This window comes from Mustela erminea, chromosome 3 (genome assembly GCF_009829155.1).
Source record: "Mustela erminea isolate mMusErm1 chromosome 3, mMusErm1.Pri, whole genome shotgun sequence".
Taxonomy (NCBI): domain Eukaryota; kingdom Metazoa; phylum Chordata; class Mammalia; order Carnivora; family Mustelidae; genus Mustela; species Mustela erminea.
This window is the reverse complement of record NC_045616.1, coordinates 88680763-88703727: the sequence shown is the minus strand read 5'-3', so window position 1 is coordinate 88703727 and position 22965 is coordinate 88680763. Positions and strand designations below refer to the sequence as shown.

The following is a 22965-nucleotide window of genomic DNA, read 5'->3' as shown; positions in this document are numbered from 1 at the left end:
ATACATACCCACCAATTCTCATGTGCAGATATGCAGAGAGCATTCGGCAGTTTGTGGGTGGGACTTTAAAGATTTTACTTTCTTCTTTATAATTGTCTGTATCGTCCAAATCTACACAAACCACTTACTATAATTGCTACCTTTTTTCAATTCTTACTATGTGTCAGTCCCAGTGCTTTCACATGGATTATCTCATTCCTTATGAACTGGGTTCTATGCTTTTTTGTGTTACAGATGTAGATAGTGAGGTCTAGAAAGGTTGAGCCTGAGGTCATATAGCTAGTAACTGACAAAGTCAAATGTTGGAGGACCAAATGAATTAATGCATGTAGTAGGGGCTCGATAAGTGAGGGTTATTATTATAATAACTCATCATACTACCTCCTTCTTCTTGTCTTGTCTACACCCCTGCTATGGTATGTAAAAGACTTGAAACAGGATCTGAATTATTACTTCAGAATCTCCTACATCCAGCACAGTGCCTGAGAGCCAGCCCTCATGAGATGCTTATGGAAAGAATGAGTGAATGAATTGATAGGCAAACATCCACAGCTCTATAAATATATTTTCCCAACTACTCTGTTTCTTTATCCCAACAGGATTGCAAATGAGATCAAGGGCCAGTCTCTCCATTCCTCTGGCCCCCATTATGGTCTGGAGCAAACAAAAAACGTGCTCCATAAATGCTTTGGTAGGCTAAGGACACTCCCCTCTTAGCTGCTTTGGCAAATTCCAGACAGTATTCTAGAAATAGCTGGATCTGGGACAGATACAAAGTCAACAGCTTCCCATAAGCTGTCTGTTCTTCCAACTCCATGTCAAGTACAAAGAGAGGTTGAGAGACTTGCTGGAAGTCACACAGCTTCCGGTGGCAGGGTTGCTGTCTCACTTGGCCTCTACTCTTGTGTCCACAACACCCTTAATTCTGTATAAATTCACAATGTGAGAAAGTAGGAAAAGAGCAAAGTCTTTAAGACAAATATTTAATCATGATGCAAGTGGCTGGGAGTACTTTGGGACAGGAGCAGGAAGAAAGCCAGACCCAAATGCTCTGGCTCCCTGATGCTCAAATGCTCTGCAGGATCCCCAGGAAGGGTAGGCAGCAGGTTCTCATCTCCTGCTGACAAAGGGGTAGGAGTCTTGCCCGAGCCTTCCTCACCATGGGGAATGTCTTTCTAGGTTCCCATCAGAACATCCAGCCCTGCCTACCTGGAGAATGCAATAGGGAATGACTGATTGGCTAGAGCCTGGGTGATTCTGGTGGGCAGAAGGAAGGGATTAGGAGAGAGCTTTGTAGAGGCGGTCTCCACCAGAAGATAGGACTAAACCATGGTCACCAAGTCCTAAGGAAGGGCAGCCTGAGTCAGAAGCAGAGGGATTGAGAACTCAGTCAGTTTCTACTATGGCCCCATCTGGAGTCAGCTGGATATGAGTGTGCAGTCAGGGTCGCCATGTTGTTTACTGCACGTCTTCCCTGGTGCTGCTCTTTCCTTAGCCCTTGCAGGCTGCAGGTCAGGCTGGGTGTGGTAGAGGGCAGAGGGGCCCAGAGGAAGTCCAGTTACCAGAGGCTCAGGAACAGAATCAAGGGAAGCGTACAGAAGAAAAGAGAGGACACCCAGGGCTGTGGTCTCAGAGCAGGGTTTTTGTTCTGTAAAAGAAATGGAATGGAGTCAGCTCTACCCCGTTCCTCGCCTTGGCCTCAGTCAAGGCCTTGCCCCCTCCCCTGAGGTATCCATTAGAGGTCTATGGTATTCATGACCACAGTGAGGTCACACCCTCTATCCCCTTCTTTGGGTTTCCTCCAGGTAGTCCAGTAAAGGTAAGACGTGTGTAATAGAGGAGGCCCTACCTGGCGTTCCATCACAGGAAAGGTGGAGTCTTCCCAGTCCTGAGAGAAGAGTTGGCTGTGAAAATGCATCTTAGCTGCAATGGCCTCCACTGAGGAGAGGAGAGAAGGTAAAATGCAAGCAGGCAAATGACAGAGATTTCTCAGGCTCCCATGGAAGGGACCCTGGCATATAGCAGGGCAGCGGGGAGTGGGCTATTGTCTCATTCTGCTTGCTTATTCCTTGAGCTAGAGAGTGTCCCTGGGGCCAAGACAGATAAAACAGGAAGCTTGGGGGTCATTCAGGAAATGGGAGAAGGGAGAAGGCCCAGACTGGAGGGGATGTAAACCTATGCTGAGGAGGGGGCAGAAGATGTCTGCAGGAGACGGATGGAACCAGGGTGGACCACAGAGTTGACTCTTTTCCTCTGCCTGGATCCAGCTGACAGACCCATGGGGGCTGGAAGCAGATGAACACACTCACTGAGGCAGGGGTTGTGGGAGAAGGATTCTTCCAGCTGCTCGCACTCATCCTGCAGGTTGCCACTACCTCGGCAAGTGCAACTTAAGGCAACACTGGTATTCACATTGCTGACAAAGTTGGGAGTCATGGCAGTCCCTGTGGAGTGAAGAGAGGATTGTCAGGGCCTCGGCCGACCCAGACTCCACCCCCACTCTCTGACACCTGTCTCAGGACTGCTCCATCTGGGCTCAATCTCCAGAGCATTCTGACCCCCACAGCTGCCCACCCTGTGGGCTCCCTTCACGTGGCCCCCAGTCTCACCAATCAGCCCCATGTATGCTCGCAGACATCTGGAATGTTCTGTTGCACAGGTCCCTAAGATGTCCAGAGGATGGCAGTGGGTTTGAAAATCCACCAGGCGAGATCTGGAAGAAGGGAAATTTTAAGAGTCTTCATTGAAGGTCTGGCCTGCAGCCTTCCCCCTGGCAACCCCTTTAGCAGACATACCCATCTTCATGCCAAAGCCTCCTGTTTTCAGAGCCTGGCCCAGGGCTTCCCCCTCAGTGAAGCCTATTCTTGTCACAATTAAATGCACTATCACACCATTCCTCACAGCATACCACTTTGAATATGGGCTCCATAATACCTAGCTATGAGATTTTAGGCAGCTTCTTTAAACTTAGTTTTCTCAACTGTGAATAGAAATGAAAAAAGGACTGGGGCGCCTAGGTGGCTTAGTTTGTTGAGCATCTGACTCTTAATTTTGGCTCAGGTCATGATTCAGGGTCATGGGATCTAGCCCTGCATCAGGCAGTCTGCTCTTCCCTCTCCCTTTGCTCGCCCCCATTCTCTCCCTCTCTCTGTCTCAAATAAAAAGTAAAATCCTTAAAAAAAAAAAAAGAAAACAGTACTTCCTCATGGGTTTTTGTGAGGATGAAATAAGAGATTGCATATACAGCATTTAGCATAGTGGTTGGTACATACCACGTGTTCATTAAATGTAAGATATTGGGGCGCCTGGGTGGCTCAGTGGGTTAAAGCTTCTGCCTTCCACTCAGGTTATGATCCCAGCGTCCTGGGATAGAGCCCTGCATCGAGCCCCCCCATCCCCGCATTACACTGGGCTCTCTGCTCAGCAGGGAGCCTGCTTCCCTTCCTTTCTCTGCCTGCCTCTCTGCCTACTTGTGATCTCTGTCAAATAAATAATAAATAAAATCTTTTTTAAAAATGTCATATATTGGGGCGCCTGGGTGGCTCAGTGGGTTAGGCCGCTGCCTTCGGCTCGGGTCATGATCTCAGGGTCCTGGGATTGAGTCCCGCATCGGGCTCTCTGCTCAGCGGGGAGCCTGCTTCCTCCTCTCTCTCTCTCTGCCTGCCTCTCTGCCTACTTGTGGTCTCTCTCTGTCAAATAAATAAATAAAATCTTTTTAAAAAAATGTCATATATTGTTATTATTCACATAGATCCTATGATAGGTAAAGCTGGTTATCTTCAGGTGATAGAATTATAAGTGTGCTTTTTTCTGTACATACTTCTGTGATTTTCTTTATATTTTGCCAGGTTTATTTCTATGTCACTCCCACCCAAATGCAAATTCCTTGGAAGGACAGCTTCTTAGTCAACTAGCCCAGCACTTGCTACATAGTTAGCACAAGAGGTGGTGTAGCTGAACATTAGGCCGACTTCACTCCAAAACTCCTGACTTACTACCTGGATGAACCTCAACAAGCTGTGTAAACTTTCTCTGCTCCGGTTGCTTCTTTGTCAAGTGAAGATGATAGAAAAAAACAATACCATCTATCTTACAGGGTTCTTGACAGTTTACATGAGTTAATACATAGTAAGCACCTCAAACAGCCCCTAGCCCCTAGTAAGTCCTCAGTAAGTGATGGTGTATCAATGATTGAGAGCTTTTGTGTAATATTTTAGAGAAGAAGGAAGTGGGGCTCAGAGACATTAGGCTCAAGGTTACAGAGAAATAAGGGTTAGAACCAGGCTGCAAAACAAGGTTGGGGTGACTCTTGTTGTCAGTAAATGCTACTTAAATATATGATAACTTCAGTATGATGAGTGTTTTATCCTGAAGAGGCAGAGGAAAGCCAGATCAGAATTTCTGCAGAATATGTATCAAACATCTTACAAATCGTCATGTACTTTGATTTGGTACTGGCATTTGTAGCAACATGTCCTAAGTAATAATTAGATTTGTGCACAAAAATGAACAAGGGTGATATTTATTGTAGCATTATTTATAGCAATAAAGAAATCAACTAAATATCCAGCAATAGAGGAAGGATTAAACAAAGTATGGGGCATCCATAAAACGGAATACAATGCAGGCATTTAAAAATCAAGTTGTCCAAGGATAGTAAAAGACAAAATAAGCACCACCATTTATTGAGCACTTACCCTGCATAAATTATGCAATTTAACTCTCACCAAAATCCCGTGAGATCTGTATTATTATCCCACTTTTTACAGAGGACTAAGAGGAACGCTAGGTTAAGTGATGGAGTTTTAGGTTCAAGTGATGGGCTCAAAGTCACACAGCCTCAGGTTTTAAATTCAGATCTGACTCCAGAGCCTGTGGGCACTACTATCCTATACTGCTTCCAAAGAAAAATGCCCATGAGATATACACATAAATTTAAAAAAAAAAAAAAAAAGGTACAAATACATTTCTAGAATATCGTTTTGTTTATCTGTATACAAAAAAGGCTGGAAGGAAACCCTCCCCAAAGGATGTAGATCATCTTCAGGTGATGGATTTTGAGGGCGCTTTTGTATTTTTTATATTTTCCGAACTTTTTACACAAAGGTTTCTTGGTTTTTTTGTTTTTGAGAAAAGGGTTTCAGGAAATACTGAACGGAACTACGGGGTGAAGTCTTTCCATGGTCTCTGGGCAGCAAACCCAACCCCGCACAGAAAGGCAGCCAGCCGGCCAGGAGCGGTGTGCACGGTGCCCTCGCCCACCCTGCCCGCCCACACCTGGCACCAGCACCTGCACAGCGGGTCAGAGATGCAGACGCGCCGCAGCTCCAAGCAGTTGGGGGCCCCCGACGGCAGCGCGCAGCTGGGAGCGATGGTGTTGCGCCTGCGTTGCCCGCAGCCCTGGTCGGCCGGTGCGCACGGGCACAGCAGCAGGCCCTGAGAGTGGGGCTCCGACGCCTTCTCAAAGAAGGCGCGGAGCTGCCGGAGGCAGGTGGGGCGTTGGCAGCGGGACCCCGAGCACGCCTCCCCATAGGCCTTGCGCAGCCGGTCACACTTGTCATTAAGAGTGCACAGCATGGCGAATTTGAGGCAGAGGTCTGAGTCTGGGGGGAGAAGGGCACCAAGTCACCAGTCTTCCGTGCAAACGTGCAGCCCAGTTTTGCTAGGAACCCCTGCAACCCTCCGATTTAACAAGGACAGTGCTGGGGATAGGAGGAAAGCGAGGACTATCCCGAATACGACCACTACTAATCCATGGCTTTCCCCCTACCCATAAACTATATCGGTATTTGTGAGCTTTCCCCATCTTATTCCTCAGCTTGCCTAGGTATAATAGTAATAATAATAATAATAAATAAATAAATAAATAAATAAATAAAAGGAACAGAAGCTATCTATTTATCTATCTATCACACTTACTTATCTACAATTGAAGTGGCCAGAAAGCTCACCTGAAACTCCTTCCTCAGTCCCATGCAGTGAGTGAAGACATCTCATGGTGGAAACCATTATCTAGAGATCCCATAACATTCTAAAGCACTTTCTGAACCACAGAAACGGATGCAACCAAATTCTATTTAGAATTTTTGTTTTGTTTTGCATCAATTTTGCCCAGTTTTAATAACACCTGTCTGTCTTTAATGATTGATACATGCATAAAATCTCCCTATAATTCTGAGTCTTGGGAAATTATGGTCCTATTACTATAACAGCAATTCTAGCAGTCAGAACAATGGGGTGACTGGAACAGGTTATTCCCAGATTCCTTGTAACTAAGAGTTTAGGTATAAATCTCCATGCTTTTCTCTGAAAATTCTATTTCCAATATATAGGACTGAATGTACAACAAAGCTCACATCCTTCTCAAAAAGCAAGTGCAGGGGCTCCTGGGTGGCTCAGTGGGTTAAGCCACTGCCTTCGGCTCAGGTCATGATCTCAGGGTCCTGGGATCGAGTCCTGCATCAGGCTCTCTGCTCAGCAGGGAGCCTGCTTCCCTCTCTCTCTCTCTGCCTGCCTCTCTGCTTACTTGAGATCTCTCTCTGTCAAATAAATAAATAAAATCTTAAAAAAAAAAAAAAAAGCAAGTGCATGCATGTGTGCTCCTCCTTTCCAATTAACACAACAGCCCCACTTTCCTGAAAAACATGCATTTTAGTCCTTGCCAGACCGATGGCTCCCACCCGGAGTCACCCCTGAGGAGTCACATTCTCTCTCATCATTTTCCCTGCCCAACACCTCACCCATCCCATTAGAATGGTTTAAAAACAAGCAATTTCCTAGTCTTCAGGGACAAAAAGCTACTTTCCTGGCTGCCTAGAATAAGGGTAAATACTTCACTTCAGCATATTTTTTCTGGGCCTGCTGCCACTCCATCAAACCCTTTGTAGAGACCCATCTTTTGGAACCCGGGAGCCCTAATGGCCTCCCTTCAAATGCCTCCCTAATACCTATTGCTCTTTGTTGACTCATAAGATCACAGCATGCCTCCATCCTGACAAAATTCTTCTTTAGTTATCTGGCAGACTAGAACTCTCCCCCAACTCACCCTCTGGTTTGTGTTCCCCACCAACAACCCTTCCTCTAGGGTCCAGGCCCACCCCTCGTGCCCCCGCCCCAGCTTGCTGTCCACACCTGGTTTGAGCATGTTCAGTTTGCTGAGATCCATTTTCCAGGGTTTTCTGGTCACTGCGTCTTCATAGGGGGAAACATCCAGTTCAAAGTCACCTAGAGACAAGGTGACAAGAATCCTGAGGACTGGGCTGGGGGGTGGGAGCAGGAGGGACTGGGCCTGCTGCGTCAGCCCTCAAAGCCCTGTGGAAAAAAGGAAAAGCACAGCCTCTACCTAACTAGTTGCAAGCTGTTTAGAGGTGAGAAAAAAAGCAAGACCATAAAGGTAGAGGCTGGGCTCAGTGAATTCACTGGGTTTAATGATAATAACAAAGCTACTATTTGTTGACTACACTGTGCACTGGGCACCACGGCATCAGTGAAGAAGAAGAAAAAAATTCAATCTCAGACCTCCTAGCTGCTTTTGGGTAGAAAAGAAGAAAGAAGCTGAGAAAGGTTAAGTCACTGGCTCAGGCTCACAGAGGCTAAAAAGTAGAGCTGGGACTTGAAACCTGGACTGATACCAGAGTTTCCACTCCTAACCACTACGCATAGGGCCTGTGCGTACATAAGCAGGCAAGGGGATTGTCTTGTTTTCTCTTACTGTTGAGGAAGGAGCTATAGTAGACTCTGTTCTAGGCCTGACCATGTACCTATGGAGATGCATCGCACACCGAGGAAGTGGAAGTGAGGCCGATCCCAAATTGAACCTGAATGAGAAAAGCAGAGAACTCTGGAAGAGACAATGATCTCAGAGGAAACATACCTTTCCCAGTCACCCTCAGGGTGCTGTGGGCTCCTTAAGGGGGCATAATAGGTCTTATAAAGTCATTGCATAACTCATACACATGGTAGGTACTCAATAAGCATTGGCTAATTAATCTTGTTGGAAGACAGGGGTGAGAGAGTGCAAGGGGTCATCCAAATTGCCTTTGAGAAAGCATCTTTAGGAGAGAAGAAATATGGATGATGTCAAGCAAATTGGAAAGGATGGTATATTTGGGAAGACATGAAAGCTCCCAAGGGAAAATTAAGGAAGGCAAAAGGATCCAGGGAGAAGTCTCTGGGGAAGTTCTTTTTTTTTTTTTTTTTTTTTTTTTAAGTTTTTATTTATTTATTTGACAGAAAGAGAGAGATCACAAGTAGGCATAGAGGGGTGGGGGAAGCAGACTCGCTGCTGAGCAGAGCTGATGTGGGGCTCGATCCTAAGATCCTGAGATCGTGACCTGAGCCAAAGGCAGAGACAACACACTGAGCCACCCTCTGGGGAAGTTCTGAAAGAGAACCAATTAGCACGTGTGGAAGATAAGGAACAAAAAGTATGGTAAATTGGGGCGCCTGGGTGGCTCAGTGGGTTAAAGCCTCTGCCTTCGGCTCAGGTCATAATCTCAGGGTCCTGGGATCCAGCCCCACATCAGGCTCTCTGCTCAGCAGGAGCCTGTTTCCTCCTCTCTCTCTGCCTGCCTCTCTGACTACTTGTGATCTCTGTCTGTCAAATAAATAAATAAAATCTTTAAAAAATATATGGTAAATTTACTACTGTTTCCAGTTATATGATGGCTACCCACCCAGAGGACTGTACACCATGGCCCTCCCACCCCTTTGCCATGTGACTTTCAGGCTCTCTATAAGAGTATACCTCCACACCCTACTGTAAGGGTCACCCATGTGACTTGCTTTAGTTTGTGGATTGTGAGCTGAAGTGACATAAATCACATCTGAGGTGGCATTTTAAGAACCATCACATTGTCCTGCTGCTGTTCTTTTCCCTTTACCAGTCTGGGTCCTAGAAAGAAGAAGACAGGTAGAGAAAAGACAAAGCTAGCTCAAGGAACCCCACAGCAGATGTATAACATGAACAAAAATGAAAATTTTGTTGTGGAAGGCCATATATGTTGATTGGTTTTTATTGCAGCATAAACTAACAAATTCTTATTAAAAACATAACTGGTGGGGCACCTGGGTGACTCAGTGGGTTAAGCCTCTGCCTTTGGCTCAGGTCATGATCCCGAGGTCCTGGGATCGAGCCCCACATTGGGCTCTCTGCCTAGCAAGGAGCCTGATTCCCCCCTCTCTTTGCCTGCCTCTCTGCTTACTTGTGATCTCTGTCAAATAAATAAATAAAATCTTAAAAAAAAAAAAAAGTAACTGGTATCTAGAAGTGAGTATGGCAGTAACAACAAAAAACCTAAAATGTGTGGTTTGGGCATTGGGACTGGACAGTGAGTGGATGGTGAATAAGCTGTTCCAGGGGTATGGAATATGCAGTAGCAATGCATTTGGTAAAATTGTTGCCTGCAATAACCTGGAAGAAAGATGTACTGAATGAGATTGTGCTTTAAGGAAAAAAAGCTGAGAAGCAGAAGTTTCTAATATGTCTTGATTGCTATTGCCTGCATTTTGCAAGGTACTACAAGAAAGATAAAAGATCAGAGAAGTGACCAGTTTGCAAATAGGGAGCAAAAAGAAAAACAATCCAGAAATTTGAGGATTTGTAGGATTAAGAGATGCAACGGCTTTTGCATACTTTTTATTCAAATAGTAAAAGATAAAATTGAGAGATGCTTTGAGTAATAAGGTTGATTACAACTCAGCCCTAGGGCAAACACTAATTCAATGATATGGCTATCATGCTCTTTGTGGAGATCTCTCAATGATTAAGATGGTATCAATAAATCCTGCCAGTTAGACAAATATGTTTGGAGAAAAAAGACTAGGGTAGTGGCTCTCCCACAGAAGCCTGGTAAGAACAAAAATGCTTCTAATTAGGTCTAGAAAGAGCCACATCTTGAAAAGAATTTTTGGAAAGGCTACTAGCACATGAGGTGACAGAAACCAAAGATATAGAAAGCAATTAAGTTTTGAGAGAGCTGTATTGCTAAAAGCCACCAGCCTGGATTCAAATAGATTCTACTGGAGCCTTAAAAGTCCCAGCATTCCTCAGGTAGCAAGCAAGCAAGCAGAAAATGGTGTTCACTCCTCAAGGAGTTGGGAGTCTCCACAATCCTTCTCAGACATGGCCAAAGAAAATAATGGGAAAGGAAGGACCTGCCAGGGGTAGGGGGGCTGGGCCAAGAGCCCTAGAGAACAATAGATAAAGCAACTCTTCTAAGGAACAAAAGCAGATCCTTATTAAAGAGTAAAGCCCACTACCAAGAGAAGATGGCCCTTACAATGGTTATGTGGTGGGACATCAGAACCACTATGAAACAATGGCTGCTGTGTGCATCCCATTCCTCCCCTTCCTGAGAGTATTCGCTGTGGTCTCCCATCCCTGCCCCACTGTTATATTCAGAGTACATACTGGAGGCAGATGACCTGTCCTCTTTGTCCATAGGTAGCTAGATCAAGAGGAGTTATATCCAGACCTGACAGAGAAATTTTCCCAAGATCCTAGACTGGGAGCCTGATACACTGTTTGGCTAGAAACTTTAGGGTATCTTCCTTAGAAAGTGGGTTGATACGCATCTGACTGGCTCAGTTGGAAGAGCATGCAACTCTCTTGATCTGGGGTCGTGAGTTCAAGCCCCATGTTTGGTGTAGAGATTACTTAAGAATAAATCTGAAAGAAAGAAAAGATGAAAAGGAAGGAGGTTAATACATTTTCCTTGTGGAAGAGAGAGAAATGAGTGTTTTAACCAAATAGTGAACTATGGTAGATTGTATAGTACTTTGCCCTCCCTGTAAGATTATACATCCTCACTTATTGCCATGTGATTTTCAGGGTCTCTTGTGGGAGTATACTTCCCCCTCACCAGGGAGGTCAGGCTTGGCTATGGGATCTGCTTTGTTCATGGAATGTGAGCATAAGTATTTCATGTAACTTCTAAGTAGAAGCTTTTAAAAACATCAAGCGATTCTGTCATTACTTATTTCCCTCTGCTGTAATCAAAGAACTTCCTAGACGGAGGCTGTACCTTCAACCTGGATTTGAAAATGAAGAGGACAGATGACACAGCTAAGACAGAATATGAGCGAGAACTAAACCTTTGTTTTACAAGTCACTGTTCTGTTATTTTGGTGTAGTCCTGTAAAAGTGGACTAATACAGAAAGCTGTCTCTGTAAAGAGTCAGAGGAAGGTCCTCTCTCTTTGGCTATTCCAGTGTCTTCTCTCTTACTGCATTCTGTCTGGTTAATGAGTATCCTTTCTGTTAAAGGCAGGAGCAGGACACTGCCCACCCCCACCCTCTCAGAACTTATGGATTATGTTTTATTTGGAATCTCTGAATGGGTTAAGACCATTCTCCTCCATGTCCTGTCCACACCCTTCTGCTCCATGAATTGCCCAGGTTGGGCCTCAGGCTGGTTCAGAGTTCTGCCAAGAGGCAGCTACATGTGACCAGGTAAGAAAGAGGGAAGAAGGGATAAGAGAGGGCAGTGTTGCAGGTACCCAGAAGGATACTGTCAAGTCCTCCCTCTACTTCTTACTGATGTTATATGCAGAGCTTCATTACCATCTCAGTCAGAGTCTACCCATCCGGCCTATATTCTGCAGGATTAAATGACAACCCATGAGAGCCATCTTCCTTAACTTAGTTCATTCTATGATGGGGACCTCACCAAGGCTGCGGGCAAGGTGAACGGTCCAGTAGACGTCCAGGCAGGCAACTTGGTTCTTCATGCGGCGGTGGCATGTGCAGCTCATCAGAGAGCTATTCCTCAGGTGCTGTGCTGCCTCCCTGCACTCCTCAGGGACCAAAAGCTCCTGTGCGGGTAATGGGGTGCTTACACTAGAGGTGCAGGAATTCAGGTGGTGGTAGGCAGCACTGCAAATAGGATCAACCTGGCACTTCCTCCTGGCCTGGATACAGTTGTTCATCAGCCGGCCCTCAGTAGGAAGGGGGTCTGTTGTGGAGGAAGAAAGACCAGGTGAGGCGCACATGAGGTCAGAGTAGCGGACCGGGATTAACAAGTTGCAAGGCAGGGTAGGGAGGATTCAAGACAAAACCTTGGGCAGGGGATGCCTGGGTGGCTCTGTTGGTTGAATATCTGCCCTAGGCTCAGATCATGATCCCAGGATCCTCAGATCAAGTCCCACATTGGGCTCCCTGCTGGGCAGGGAGCCTGCTTCTTCCCCTGCCTGCCACTCTCCCTGCTTGTGCTCTCACTCTCTTTCTTTCTCTCTGACAAATAAATGAATAAAATCTTAAAACACATACACACACACACAAACAAACACACACACACACAAACTCTTGGGCAGGAAAGTCTTAGGGTGGCACAAAAACCTTTAGGAAGAAATAGGGAGAAAAGTCCAGCAGAAGTCAAGAATCTGTAGCTGTCACAATTTGGACAGAATAGATCAGATCCAAGAAGAGGTGGTATGAAGAAAGGCTCCTGGGAGAAGGAGGGGGATTACTATTTGAAGCTGAGCCTGGTGACCCTGCCAGGCACAGGGAAGAGGACCCTTGGCAGAGCAATGCATGGGCAGGGTTGTTTATCTATACACCAGTTGATGGACATTTGGGTTGTTTCCAGCCTTAGGTTATCATAACCAGAGTTGACAAACGTGCTTGGGAGTGACAGTTAACAACTCTGAAGCTTCCATTAAAAGTCACTTAAAAATATCTTCCAGGGGTAATGGGTTAGTGTTGGAGTTTGGGAGCTTTTATTGATTCTGTCACTCAAGAATACTAAGGCTGGTTATAGTTCAGCCCTCATGGAAGACCCTACAACCTAGCATCCCTATCAAAGGGTACCAGAACGCCATTATGTCATCAGTTTTGCAAGGTTAAACTTCTAGGAGTCATTTTTAATTCTTCTCTTTCCTGTTCAATCAAACAAGTCCTACCAACTCCACAATATATCAGGAAACTGTCCACTTCTCTTCACATCTATCACCACCTCCTTAGCTCAAACTACCATCAATTCCTGTTCGAACTACTTCCAAGACTCTTTTTTAAAAAATTTTATTTATTTATTTGACAGACAGAGACCACAAGTAGGCAGAGAGGCAGAGAGAGAGGGGGAAGCAGGCTCCCCACTGAGCAGAGAGCCTGATGCAGGGCTCAGTCCCAGGACCCTGAGATCATGACCTGAGCCGAAGGCAGAGGCTTAACCCACTGAGCCACCCAGGTGCTGCCTTCCAAGACTCTTTATTGGTCTCCCTGTCCATCTTCCAAATTTATTCTCCCATACCATTCAGCCATTTTTTGTTTTGTTTTGTTTTGTTTTGTTTTGTAGCTTTGTCGAGATGTGATTGACATTGTATAAGCTTTAGGTGTGCAATGTGATGATTTGATTCATGTACATATTGTGAAGTGATCAACTCAATAAGATTAGTTAATACATCCTTCACCTAATGTAACTACCATTTTGTTGTTTGCAGCCACCTTTTTGAATGACAATTTTTTAGGTTGGAAACCACTTTCAGTGAAATTCATGCAACATAAAATTAACGAGCTTAAAGGGCATAACTAAGTGACATTCAGTACATTCACAATGTTGTACAACCATCACATCTATCCAACTCCAATATATTCTTGTTATCCCAAAAGGAAACCCATACCAATGAAACAGTCACTCTATATTTCCCTCCCCTCTAGTCTCTGGCAACCACCAATCCTAACTTCTGTCTCTACAGATTTACCCATTTCTAGATATTTCATACAAATGGAATCATAAAATAGGTCATCTTTTATATCTGGCTTCTTTTACCTAACATATTGCTTTTTGTGGTTCATCTACACGGTAGCATATACCAGAACTTCATTTTTTACAGATGAAGTAATATTTCATTGTATGGCTAGCCCATGTTTTGTTTATCTATACACCAGTTGATGGACATTTGGGTTGTTTCCAGACTTTGGTTATTGTGAACAGGGCTTCTCTGAACATTCATGTAGAAGTATTTGCTTGAATTCCTGTATAAAATTCTTTTAGGTATATATTTACCAGTCGAATTGCTGGGTCATATGGTAATTCTGTTTAACTTTTTGAGGAACCACCCAATTGTTTTCCACAGTGGTTGTACCATTTGTCATTCCTATTAGCATTGTACAAACGTTCCAATTTCTCCACAAACTTGCCAACTCTTGTTATTTTCTCTTTTGTGTTTTCTTTTAACCAGCCATCCTTACAGGTGTGAGGTGGCATATTACTGTGGTTTTCATTTGGATTTCCCTAAAGACTTATGATGTTGAGCATATTTTGTGCATTTTGTCATTTGTATATCATGTTTGGTAATAATTTTTCATTGAAGTACAACAAACAGAAACATGCACTAATCAAAATGTTCAGTACAATGAATTTCAAATTGAATATACTGTGAAACCAGACCTCAGATAAAGAACCAGAACATTACCAGTACTCGAGAAGCCCTCTGCCAGTCACCAACCCCCTAAAGGAAACCAATTCATTGGAAACCAATGTCTTAATTTCTAACATTAGAGATTAGTTTTGTCTGCTTTTCCATCATACAATATGTGCTTTTGGTGTCTTGGTTTCTTTTGCTCGATATTATGCTTAGTTCACCCACACTTTTTTTTTTTTAAGATTTTGTTTATTTATTTATTTGAGGGGGAGAGAGAGACAGTGCACACAGACAAGCAGGGGGAATGGCAGGCAAAGGGAGAAGCAGGCTCCCCACTGTGCAAGGAGCCTTGATGTGGGACTCAATCCTAGGACCCTGGGATCATGACCTGAAGGCAGATGCTTAACTGATTGAGCCACACAGGCATCCTCACACACACTATTAAGTATGGTTGTAACTATCTTATTTTTATTTTTCTTACTGTATATCATTCCATTGTGTGAATATAACATAATTCTAATGGCAATTGGGCATTATATGGGATCATCTCTTAAATACTATAAATGAGATCATCTCATTTCTCTGCTTAAATTCTTCCAACAGTTCCCATGCACTTACTCCCTAGCCCTCTCATCCTCTCCCACTTCCTTTCACCTACACCAGCCTTCTTTCTGTTGCCACTGAACCAGACAAGCCTGTGTCAACCTTAGTGTTTTATCCATAGCCTTTCTTTCTGCTTGGAATGCTCTTCTCCCAATCTTCATGTGGCTGGCCCTTTCTGGTAATTCACTTTTCAGATTAAATGTCACCACAGAAAGACCATCTCTAACAAACCAATGTAAAATAACCCCAAGCTACTCTACTACATCATTACTCCAAAACTCTGCATAGCACTTTCATCACTTGATCTTTTTTTTTTTTAAGATTTTATTTATTTATTTGACAGACAGAAATCACAAGCAGGCAGAGAGGCAGGCAAAGAGATAGGAGGAAGCAGGCTCCCTGCTGAGCAGAGAAGCCCAATGTGGGGCTCGATCCCAGGACCCTGGGATCATGACCTGAGCTGAAGGCAGAGGCTTTAACCCACTGAGCCACCCAGGCGCCCCATCACTTGATCTTTTAAATTTGAGTTTTTATTGATTATCTCTGTCTCGACTTCCACATGTATCTTAACACTACTCTGTTGCCAGTGCCTAGTACAATGCTTGTTTTTTTATGAGTTCCTACTATTTAAGAGATAAACAAATAATAGAGTAATTCTGTGAGCCACCTCTGTAACTTCTCTGAACACCTTCCCTCTAGTTAGAATCAAAATGCCAGGGCACCTGGGTGGCTCAGTCGGTTAAGCATTTGCCTTTAGCTTATGGGTCCTGGGATGGAGCCCTATATCGGGCTCCCTGCTGGGTCAGAGGAGCCTGCTTCTCCCTCTCCTCTCCCTCTGCCCCTCCCCATCGCTTGTGTCCCCACCCAAATGAATAAATAAAATACTAAAGAAAAAAAAACACAACAAAGTACCAAAATTAGGAGGAGCCTGAGTTTAGTTAGTTCAACCTTCTTTTACAATCGAATAATCAAGTAGATTACTTATTAAAATGCAGATTTCTGGGGTCCTTGGTTGGCTCAGTTGGTTAAGCAACTGCCTTCAGCTCAGGTCATGATCCCAAAGCGGGATCAAGTTTTTCATCAGGCACCAGTCCCACATCAGGCTCCCAGCTCCACAGGAAGTCTGCTTCTCCCTCTGACTTTCTCTCCTCTCATGCTCTCTCTCACTGTCTCTCTCTCTAAATAAGAAAATAAATAAAAACCTTTTTTAAAAATGCAGATTTCTGGGCGCCTGGGTGGCTCAGTGGGTTAAGCCGCTGCCTTCGGCTCGGGTCATGATCTCAGGGTCCTGGGATCGAATCCCGCATCGGGTTCTCTGCTTCGCGGGGAGCCTGCTTCCTCCTCTCTTTCTCTCTGCCTGCCTCTCTGCCTACTTGTGATCTCTCTGTGTCAAATGAATAAATAAAATCTTTAAAAAAAAATGCAGATTTCTGACCTCATCCCAGAACTACTGAATCAGAGTCTCTGGTAAGAATGCCTAGGAATCTGAGTTTTACCAAGTTCACTGGCAAATAGGACGCACCCTAAGAACTGGTCATACCCAATGCACAAACAAAAGCAGTATCAGTAGTATTGATCACACCTTTTGCTTCAGGATCTAATAAGCTTCAGCATGGCATTATCACTCTTTATTTAAATTTTTTATATTTCGCTCACCATGGATTTTGGGGGGAACGTTGATTTTGATTTTTAGTGTAAGTGCTGCTGAAGCGAGCACTGATTTTGATTTTTTTTAATTTTTAAAAAAGATTTTATTTATTTATTTGAGAGAAAGAGTGAGAATGAGAGAGAAAGAGCATGAGAGGGGAGAAGCAGGCTCCCACCGAGCAGGGAGCCTGATCCAGGACTCGATCCTGGGACTCCAGGATCATGACCCGAGCTGAAGGCAGTTGTTTAAAATTTTTTAAATTTAAAAAATTTTGATTTTTTAAAAATACTACACTGAAGGGCAGCTGGCTGGCTCAGTTGGTGGAGCCCCATGTTGGACCCAGAGATTACTTTAAAAAAAAAAACAACCTGAAATATATTTTAAAAAATACTGCATTGGGGCACCTGGGTGGCTCAGTGGGTTAAAGCCTCTGCCTTCAGCTCAGGTCATGATCCCAGGGTCCTGGGATCAACCCCACATTGGGCTCTCTGCTCAGCGGGGAGCCTGCTTCCCTCTCTCTCTCTCTGCCTGCCTCTCTGCCTACTTGTGATCTCTGTCTGTGAAATAAATAAATAAAATCTTAAAAAAAAAAAAAATACTGCATTGGGACACCTGGGTGGCTCAGAGGGTTAAAGCCTCTGCCTTCGGCTCAGGTCATGATCTCAGGGTCCTGGGATTGAGCCCCACATCGGGCTCTCTGTTCAGTGGGGAGCCTGCTTCCCCCTCTCTCTCTGCCTGCCTTTCTGCCTACTTGTGATCTCTGTCTGTCAAATGAATAAAATCTTTTAAAATAAATAAATAAAATTAAAAATACTGCATTAAAATACTTTTTATCTTGACTATTGTTTCTTGGTACCCCCCTTTCACTCATTCACCTTAGTCCCAGTTCTGCCTTCTCTTTCTTTCTTTCTTTCTTTCTTTCTTTCTTTCTTTCTTCCTTCCTTCCTTCCTTCCTTTCTTTCTTTTTTAAGATTTTGTTCATTTATTTGGCAGACAGAGATCACAAGAAGGCAGAGAGGCAGGCAGAGAGAGAGGGGGAACAGGCTCTTCGCTCAGCAGAGAGCCCGATGTGGGGCTCGATCCCAGGACCCCAGGATCATGACCTGAGCCGAGGCAGAGGCTTTAACCCACTGAGCCACGCAGGCACCCCGTGCCTTCACTTTCTGAACTTTGGTTGCCCAAATGTAAGGTAAGGAGTTTGGATTAAACCAGTGTTTCTCAAAGGAGGGAAGAGATGCGTTAGGCCCCTTTAAGGGGTGTATCAGAATTTACAAAGGTAATGCGTGGTTCAAAAAAGCATATTTGATCATTACATATGTGGAAGATGAAAAAAGCTTTTAAATTTCAAAAAAAAATTTAGGGAAGGCATAAGATATTTATCTTTACCAAAAGGGAAACAGGGATTTAAGCAGTGTGAGAAATACTAAATGTTTAAGAGGTTACTTCTGGTAGGTACCAGTAAGTGCCTAATGAAAGAGATGTAACAAGTCTAAGTCTCATTGCTAAAACTGGACTAAAGGGGCGCCTGGGTGGCTCAGTGGATTAAGCCGCTGCCTTCGGCTCAGGTCATGATCTCAGTGTCCTGGGATCGAGCCCCACATCGGGCTCTTTGCTCAGCGGGAGCCTGCTTCTCTCTCTCTCTCTGCCTGACTCTCCGCCTACTTGTGATTTCTCTCTCTGTCAAATAAATAAATAAAATCTTTAAAAAAAAAAAAAAATAAAACTGGACTAAATATTGAGTCACAACAATTGTCAGAAGTAAATCTCTCCTATTTCATAGCTGATGGTTCACTGAGTCTGAACAGAGGTGGATTTAGGAGCAATCACAGCTCAACAAAAGAAAAGTAGGGGCAATGTTAAATTTCATCATAACAAGGGGGAACTTGCTACATAACTGATTAATTAGGAAGGTGTTTAATGTTTACCCTGATCTTGATGTGCAGCTATACCATTAGGGTTAGTGAAATTTTCTGGGAAGTCAAATCAGACCAGTGATACTTTGCTGCCCTGATGGAGTCAATCTGGACAAACCAGCGCTTTCCCTCTCTTCTTCCATACCTGTCTTGCAGTCAAGATTGTATTCCTCCAGTACTACTTTATGGCCCTAGCTGATGGGTCCATGTGTGATCACTGCCTCAGGATTTCCCCCACTCGGGCTCTAGGCAAGAGTGTCATAGTAAGATTCCATGCATTCATCCCACTCCCAAAGGTCATGGGCATGTTCCCTGGGATCATGGATCCAGGCTACCATTGTCCGGGAAATGGCATGGTCCTAAAACCAGACCTTGAACTATATATTCCACAAAGTACCTTTTATGTATCTATAATAAGGCAAGGCACTGTGCTGAGCCATCTTCCCCTGTAGCAAGTCTTCTGCTCCAATTAAAACAATAAAAATATATCCTGAAAGGGGGGTGGGTGGAAGTAGGTTGGTGACAAGAAATATTCTCAAATAATGTTAGCAAGTTCTAGCAGCAGATTACAACCCTAATTTGTGAGAAGTCAGTTCAAACAAAAACTTCTCTTTCTTCATCTGTACCTAGAGTCCACTTCCCCAGTCCTTACAGGGAGTGGAAGACTTGAAGCCAGTGAGGAGCAAAGGGCAGTCCTGCTTCTGATTCTTCCCGCCTTCTAGAGATGCTGTCGTGGAAGTGGCCTGGGTGCAACTGTTCTATGTCTGTGCAGACGCTCCTCAAAAGAGGGACGAGGCGGGACTGGGTGGTGGGGGGGTGGGGAAACGGGAGATGTTTGGGTGTCCCGGCCATGGCTGGCATTCAATCTATAATAGTTCAAAAACTGTATTATGCGTTCAAGGTACCTCCTTCCTAGCACCCTGGGCTTCCTTCCTCCGACAGATGGACACCTGTGACCGGCGCCCGGTCTATGCTCCCCTTTCCTCCCCCTAACACCCCGGCCGGAACCCGCCGGTGGACTCACAGACGACACTCACCGGCTCGGAGCCGCAGAGATACCAGCATCAGGAGCAGGAGCGCGGGCGGCAGTGTTCGCGGGTTTGGAGGACGCGCCATGGCTTGGTCCTCACGCCAGCCGTCCGCGTCCGAGACGCTGTGCCAGCGCCGGGCGCCGCGCTCTTCTCGCTCCTCGCCCAGAGGTTCTGCGATCGGGGCTCCTCCAACGCCGCCTCCCGCCCTTCCTCCCGCGCAGCGCCGACACTCTCCCACCAGGGTCCTGGGCGCCGCCCTCCAACTCCGAAGCGCTCGGACGCACAACGCCGCTTCTACTCTAGGCAGAGGGCTGCGGGGGTGGGGATGAGCGAAGTTAGGTGCCCCGGCGACCGCGTGCAAGAGGGTGCTCTACCCGAGCCTGCCCACCTGCGCGTCGCTGCCCACTTCCGTTAGAGAATTCCGCCCAAGACAATTGCGGCAGCTGCCTCCGGAGAGTCCCCATCTCGTGGGCCCAAGTATTCACCAAGAAAAGCACCATTTCTTATTTGCTGGACCCCCACCCCCTCCAGGAACAAGTGAAATCTTGTAGCAAAAGCTGAGCAAGTCAGCATAAGGGCAGTTTCACTTCTAGTATTTATTTTTCCTCTTAGAATTTGCACATCCATGCCTCCATTACCCGCTGAAGAACTTCAAGGGTAAGCTTGGGCTGTTACCATTAACCTATGATTCTGCAAATAGGTCCCAGACAGGTGAAATGGCTGTGCTGAGGACAGTCCTGCGGCTAGATCCCAGGACTTAACGCCAGCCTAGCTTCCTCCAAAATTCACTGTCATGGGGGAGGGCGGAAGGATTAAACTCTGTTCAAGTTAGAGAATTACCTGGAGGAACGACAGGATCGCTGAGGAAGGTGGCTAGAAAGACCACTTTAGGAGCCTTCTCATCTTCAGGTATGTTTCAGAAAGCAACCTACTCTACTAAGATTAAACAGGGAGGTAGAAACACAGCTTTGCTCAGAGCCCAGGATTTCTACCCACAAGGGTAAGGGTATTTTTGGGGGGGTAGGGTTGATTCCCAAGAGCTCCCAGGGTAAAAACAGAGACACAATGACTTGGAAGAATAACTAAGTGCTTAGGAAGAGAGAGGATGATAAAAGGAAGTGGAGGGTTTCACCCCCAACCCCTGCAGCCCAACCCCTCTCCTCACTTGTGCAGAGGCCTGGCAGAGGGCCAGGAGGAGGGTATTGAGAAGTGCAATATAAACCTCTGAGATTTATTGGCTGCTGCTTCTGAATATGGCCAGCCTGCTGTGGCCTCTGGGGGGCATTTGCCGATGTAATCAGCCCAGAAAGAGAGTCATGCCAGCCAGGGGTGTAAATCACCCTTCACAAAGCTGGGAGAGAGACATGTGGCCCTAGATAAGGAAGGAGAGATGTGGCCTCTTGTGCCGTTTCCTCCCTTCTCCTGCCCAGGGGGAGCTAGTTCCTGAGCTGTAATGCACTTTAAATGGAGTTTGGTCTTCATTTTAATCTCTATCTGCCCTTCCAGTCTTCCAGGAGAGCTGTGAAAGTGAACATCTGGCTCCTCAGCTTTTGTACACGGCCTGATTTCCCCCAGCTCCATACTACCTCTGTATGTTAAGTCAGAAAGCTGTAGCCGGGCACAGATAGCCCCCACTGTCCACTCCACTCTGGCAATAGTTTCAAAATGGGATTTAAAAGCAAAGGGCAACTTGGGGCACCAGGTGGCTCAGTCAGTTAAGAGTCTGCCTTCAGCTCAGGTCATAATCCCAAAGTCCTGGGATCGAGCCCCAGCGTGAAGTCCACTCTCCCTTTCCCTCTGCCATTCCCCCTGATTCTGCTCTCTCTCTCAAATAAATGAATAAAATTAAAAAAAAAAAAAAGAGGCAGGGGCGCCTGGGTGGCTCAGTGGGTTAAGCCTCTGTCTTCAGCTCAGGTCATGACCAGGGTCCTGGGATCAAGCCCTACATTGGCCTCTCTGCTCAGCAGGTAGCCTGCTTCCCACCCCCCCTTGCCTGCCTCTCTGCCTACTTGTGATCTCTCTGTCAAATAAGTAAATAAAATCTTTAAAAAAAAAAAAAAGCAAAGGGAAACAATTTCAAGATTTTATTTATTTATTTGAGAGAGAGAGAGAGAGAGCATGCATAGCCAGGGGAGAGAAACTCAAGCAGACTCAGTGAGCACAGAGCCTGACTCAGGACTTGATCTTACAATACTGAGATCATCCCTGAGCCAAAACCAAGAGTCAGGTGCCTAACCAATTGTGCCACCCAGGGGCCCCAACTGGTAACCATTTCAGATGGTTGGGATGCTAGAAAATAGCTGAAAGACCTATGAATCAATAGAGGTTGGGATGGGAGGAGTTAAGAGGTGTCACCTCTGCTCTAACCCTCCTTCAGCAAACAAGCCCAATCAAGTTTGGGTGGCAGGATCGGGTGAGAAAAGGCATGTGCTCAGGATGCATACTCTGAGTGTCCATTCAGTGCCATCCCCATGGAATGGACCAGAAAGGCAGGAACAAACTCAAACTGCTAGGCTGACAGCAATGCCCAATTCCACCTGTAACAGGCCAGCCTTTCTGTGAGAATGAGATGCTGGACCATCTTTCTGTCTGGGCACTGGAGTGGAGAGCCTGACATCACTGGGCCTTGGATGATGATTGGAAGCCAAAGGGGAGGGATGAGGAAGCCTCTGTAAATAATTATGACTCCAGGAGTTATATGGACAGCTCTTCCTGCACACCCTCTCCCCACCAACCATGTCCCCTGTGACTGCCAACACCTGCTAGATAAGCAGCATTACCTTTGGGAACCTTGTGGATAATGACAAATGAGCCTGTCCTTTCTACAAAGATGATGCTACTCAACTGTCATTCAATTCAGTAATGTCTTTTGAGACTGATTATGGGTTCAACTTTGAACCAGGTGCAAAAATGATTAAGAGACAAACCCTGCCCTGAGAGGCTTTGCAAGCCGCTGCTTGGGCTCAACAGTCTAAAAACCTTGTATCTTACTCCATTTTCATTTGTAATCATGGTTTTCTGCCTTCTCTCAAGCCCTCTCTCACTGGAAGCTTTAATTCTTGCTGCTACCCTTACCTAGGGTCTTAGCAGTATGGTGAATAGTTATGAACACAAGCTTTATAGACTGCCTGGATTCAACTGCCATTTTCAACAAAGGCTGGATGACCTTGGGCACAGCACTTAATTTTTCCTTGCTTCAGTTTCTGCAGGAGTAAAATTAATAATAGTATCTACTTCATGTAATAGTTATCAGGATTACACAAGTATATAGTAAAGAGTTTCTCATAGTGCCTGGCACAGAGCACACAGTGAATAAATGTTATCATTCTAAGTAGCATGCAGGAGTTAATTTTTCTGTGAACTTGACCTGCTCCCACCACCAGACTTGCTGCCTTGGAGATGGAGGCTAC

The 22965-nt window shown here is 45.4% G+C and overlaps 1 protein-coding gene across 4 annotated transcripts; it reads right to left on the bottom strand.

Moving 5' to 3' along the window:
- Positions 1 to 969: 969 nt before the first annotated feature.
- GFRA3 (GDNF family receptor alpha 3) lies at positions 970 to 21296 on the bottom strand. Of its 4 annotated transcripts, none has more exons than XM_032336600.1 (9): positions 20396 to 21295; positions 19562 to 19854; positions 11669 to 11953; positions 7132 to 7224; positions 5291 to 5603; positions 2610 to 2713; positions 2310 to 2444; positions 1850 to 1938; positions 970 to 1648 (listed from the first exon to the last, which is right to left on the bottom strand). In XM_032336600.1, the coding sequence occupies exons 2-9, from the start codon at positions 19638 to 19640 to the stop codon at positions 1559 to 1561; spliced, it is 1188 nt and encodes a 395-aa protein (XP_032192491.1). In that variant the 5' UTR covers positions 19641 to 19854; positions 20396 to 21295; the 3' UTR covers positions 970 to 1558. The 4 variants fall into 4 exon arrangements, with proteins under 4 accessions (XP_032192491.1, XP_032192492.1, XP_032192490.1 ...); XM_032336601.1 differs by having other exon boundaries at positions 19562 to 19849; XM_032336599.1 differs by having other exon boundaries at positions 19562 to 21295.
- Between the last annotated feature and the right edge of the window lie 1669 nt (positions 21297 to 22965).